A 4,693-nucleotide genomic window follows, 5' to 3' on the forward strand; every position below is an offset into this window, starting at 1 on the left:
CACTGCAGTGAGGGAGGGAGGGAGTGGGGTGAAAGGTGGGTTGGGGCACCTTAATAACCCCAGCTCCCACAACTGGGTGGGTTACCTGCTAGTAGGGCTCAGAAGGTGGACCCAGGAGTGAGAGTGGTGCTACAGACTCAGAAACCTGTCTTGAAATCCCTCGACTGGTCAGTGCTGGGGCCAGGACCAGAAGGATCAAAGGGCCAGGGGCCCACTGTGAGGGATGCCCAGAGGTGAGGGCCTGGTCTTCCAACCGGCCTGGAGGTGAGGCCAGGGCCTGTGTAGCCAAAGGTCCTGGGTGGACCACACCTGTAAGGGGGAACAGATCAGGGAGCTAGACAGCCCCTGATGAATGTGGAGTAGGTTGCCTGAATGGAGGGATCTTAGAGAGGTCCTGACTGGAGGATTCTGGTGCCCAGTGTTGGACCGGTGACATCAACAACAGTGGATACCATCTGCGAGGCTTGGGCTGTGGTGTAGGGGAGGAACGGAGCTGCAGGTAACACCTCTTGGTGTTGGGGCAAGAAATGGGCAGCCTCCCGCCTAATTAACAACTTAATTAACAAGGCATGGCAGGAGTGGAAGCAGGTGGTTGGCCCAGAACAGGTGGGCGGGGCTGTTGTTAGGCAGGCCCTGAGAAGGCCCCCTGTTACACCCCACATCCTATGTGGGGCAAGATGCTGCTGCAGGCTTTTCCTGGCACAGGGCGGGGGAGTTGGATCAGTATTGGCTATTGGTTATCAGCCCCCAAAATCTCTATTGGTGCACCCCTAGTTGAAATGATCTGTATTTCATCAGTAGTCTACCAAGTTGTCTGGTCTGTCTGCAGTTGTATGATGATGAATTAAGAAGTTATACCACAGTTGTATGTCCACATGATAAGATATGACTAGTTACATTGCATCAATGTCTGAAACAGTTGCAGTGGTGTTTCCTGCAAATATGGCAATTTGTAGGCATTGCCACACAACAATGTGTGTGTGAATGAACACAGGTGAAAGCAGAGGCCTGATAGAGGAACTTTTGTCTTCTGTGTCACTGAATCTTAGAATCAATCTTGTCATTTATATGAATAAAAGTAGCTTTCTCTTTTGGGCTGTACTCTTACTTAATAATGGCAAGGAGAAATATTTTTGGAATGTTGATGATATGTCTGTCCATCTAGTTGATAAAATCTTGTTGGAGTTTTGTACCCGGCTTTTATTTGGGTAAATGTTAACAGTGCCATTGAACAAATGGCTTGGCCATTGCTGTCTATATCACACATTGCTGATAATATAGTACCACATCAAATGACTAAATTGGGGGGAGGGGGGAAGTGAATGAGAGAAGACATCAGACTCCCTTTGTCTATTCTAGTTGAAATTTAAACTCTTTTTAAACACTGCAGGCTTCTAATTTTTCCTTGTGTTGTATTCATTCATCTTTTTGTAACAGATGTTGAGGAGCACTGACAAATGACAGTTCATTTATCATTAAGTGTTCATTGCTTGATCATCATGAAAAATGCTTTTGTAATTTAAGGCTTGTTTTCTTAATGCTTCCACTTTTTTTCCTCCATCTTTTCAGATAATGGCACAAGCTCGAGACTTGGGGAGGAGATACATTAAAGCTTTTTTAAAAGGTTTCTTTGTTGCTGTTCCTGTGACAGTGACTTTTCTCGATAGAGTTGCCTGTGTAGCGCGTGTGGAAGGAGCATCAATGCAGGTAACTTTGTTTCAACTAAATCCATGTGTTTTATCAAGGCCTGTGGCTGAATTTTAAATAATTTAAAATTCTACTTTCAGTGGTGGGTGGCAAAGGACTTATTCCTGTCTCAATTTTATGCTGTAATATAAATGCCTGACTTATGTCTGTCTGTCTGTCTTTTTTCTCTCTCTCTCTCTCTCTCTCTCTCTCTCTCTCTCTTTCTCTCTCTTTTTTTGTCTCATAAATATTTGTGTAATATGGAAAGAATAGGCTCTTAGGCCATGTATAGACATTTGGTTTCTCCTGGAAGAGTCACTGCTGTCCCTCGAATAACCACAAGTGTACAGGCATTCAGACATTCAGGATTTTTGTCCTGGCACAGAAATGCCTGTTCTGGGAGAAAAATAATCTGGGAGAAATGACAACAACCAGGGTTAAATTGTTCCCAGGAGAGTTTCTCCTGTGAGAGTGAATGTCTATACACATTTGCTTCTGAGAGAACCCACAGTACAGTCCTTCAGTATCCTAGTCCTTTCTGTTCTCCCTTCCCCTAGGACATTGTGCTAATTGGGCTGGACCATATGGCTTCAGCTGAACGGGAAAGCAGAGTGCCCTCCCTTCACAATCCCCACATTGTACTACAGTGAGACACAGGCTGGTCTTGGACAGTCTGGGTTAGGCAGTCAGGGCTTCTCTGTGCATTGCTGCCATCTGTTTACAGGCAGCCTCAGGAAGCCTGTAGGGCACTCTGAGATGTGTACACAAGCGCCCTCTGGTTGCTCAGCATCAACACTGCAAGCTCTCTGCTCCTTGGGGCCTCTGCCTTTAAAAGTCTGTTCAGGGGTCTCTAGGTCAGTTTTTCTACCAGGAAAACAAACCTGGGAGAATTCTCCCAGACGATTTGAATGTATGCAGCGTCAGTAATAAAAAAAAATCTCTCAAAGTGTTAGCCTAGTAAAACAAAAACTATACTTGGCAAATCCTCTTATATTTAGATTACTAAAAATTTCGGTCTCCTGTGACTAAAACTTAGACTGTAGAAGAGGCTGTGTTTTTGAAGCTGTTCTGTTTAAAACACAATACTATATTCACTTGAATATAAGATCATCTCCAATAATTAGACTCTATATAGAAAATATATAAATTTGATATAATTTTCTAGGTATAGAATCTAATTATTGGAGACTTATCTTGAATTTGTCCCTCTCCCATGGATACATCAGGGAAAATTAATCTGGGGGGTCAAATAGCCTCTTGCCCTCTGTCCCCCTAACTTCTTCCCCCTCTAGTCCCTTCTCTCCCTCCTTACTATCAGACCCTGTTCTTCCTGAGCACATGGAAGTGAGGAACAAATTTTGAAAAATTTTAAAGCAAAACTTAAAATAAACATAGCTCTAGTAATTTGCATAGGGTACCCGTAGTTTTAGTTCATCCAGAACTGATTCATTTAGCATTTTTTTTTTTTGAAATTGCTGCAAGTTTTAGCACAGGCACTTCATAAACACCCTTTTAAGTAGAACTTTGGGACCTATTAATGTATAATACATACTATGAATGATATTAGTGCAAAGCCAAAAGGCCCCTGATTTACCACAGAGTTCACTGGGCTTGTTCTCACCAGAGTCAATAGTGTTTAAAGCCATGGGGACCCACAGCTCAGCACTGCTTAGTAGGTGTGTGGACTCCAGATATCTACCTCAAAGGTTCTTGATTGGAACTAGGTGTTCTTGACACACATCATGGGATTCTCCAAAAATTTATACGCAGATGAGCCATAGGGCAGCTTGGTCTGGCTTCACCTCATGGCAGGTGGGGCCATACTGATCAAATGTGATAAGTGGAGAGAGGGGACAACAGCGGGATTCTGCATGAACTGCTTGCGGCTGTTTGGTGATGTTTGCCAGATATTTAAAGCTGGTGAAGAAACCGGGAACACTGGAAATGGGAAAGAAGGGCTCAGCTCAGGTGTGAAGAGGAAGTAAAAATGTATGCAGTTTCCAATTTGTGTTTTCCAAGCCCATCTATGCACGCCACTCCCAAAACACGAATTTTACGTCCCTGTCTTCGGCCTTGTGAGCTGGTGCCACCTTGTTTAAGGTTATGGAACAGTGTTGTGCATGCCCCAGTTTGTCAGCCTATGTGTCCTTGTTTGTTAAACTCCCTGTCTGCTTTTGAAGGCTGAGAAAACTGTACGAGACCCAGGCTTTTAGTAATCAACCCCTGCTACCCATCCTGAACCATTCGTGTGTGTGTGTGTGTGTGTTCAATTCCCAAAAAGCAAACTTTTAAATGCCATTTTCAAGCCATCACTGGCTTTGGGCACATCCAGATAAGTGTGCATGTGCCTCGTATCCTGTCTCAAACCCCTTTGAGATGGGGCAACAGCCATGTGTGGGAATGAAAAAAGGTTCCCTGCATTGCAAGTTTGCAGCGCGGGGAGAAAATTAGACCCCTGGATATCCTAAAAAACTTGAAGTTCAAAAAAGTGGAGGAGGGTGCCCTGAGGCAACCGGAGGCAGCTCTGGCAGCCAGAGTGTCTCTGTGGTTGGCCCCTCTCGCTGGTGCTGAAACACGCGCTGGCCAGGCCACATATTCAGCACAAAGGTGCTAGTGCCAATGAGTAAGGGGTTGGAGGGCTGGAGGAGAGGGGAGGGGACCATGGGGGGGACCGCCGCTGGCCCCGCCCACTCCCACGCCCCCCTGCCCTGCCTGACTCTGGCCCCCGACTCCTGCCCTGATCAGCCCCTCCCCCTGCGAACCCCCACCTGACCTCCCAACCCCTGTCCTGCCCTGCCCAGGCTCTTCAGCCCCCCTGCTGTCCTGTGTTGCCTGAGGGGGCTCTGCCAAGAGGCCCCGGAGCCCCCCAACCCCTGCTTCTAAGGTAAACAGAGGCTTTTTTTTTTTCTGTTTGTTTTTTCTGCATTTTTTTTTTAAAGTGATGGTGCCTGGGGTTGGGGGGGCAGCCATGGAGGCCTGGGGGTGCAAGTTGGGGGGTGAGGCTGGG

The 4,693-nt window shown here is 46.2% G+C and overlaps 1 protein-coding gene across 1 annotated transcript in view; it reads left to right on the forward strand.

The window, feature by feature from the left end:
- The window catches only part of IMMP2L (inner mitochondrial membrane peptidase subunit 2), a 1,062,180-nt gene that overhangs the window by 1,037 nt on the left and 1,056,450 nt on the right, over positions 1-4,693 (forward strand). The window contains exon 2 of the mRNA XM_019514565.1: positions 1,570-1,707. Within this exon, the coding sequence (XP_019370110.1) occupies positions 1,573-1,707 (135 nt within the window). The 5' untranslated portion in view covers positions 1,570-1,572. The remainder of the gene's footprint in view (positions 1-1,569; positions 1,708-4,693) is intronic.

This window comes from Gavialis gangeticus, unplaced genomic scaffold (genome assembly GCF_001723915.1).
Source record: "Gavialis gangeticus isolate Ggan-Ray unplaced genomic scaffold, GavGan_comp1, whole genome shotgun sequence".
Taxonomy (NCBI): domain Eukaryota; kingdom Metazoa; phylum Chordata; order Crocodylia; family Gavialidae; genus Gavialis; species Gavialis gangeticus.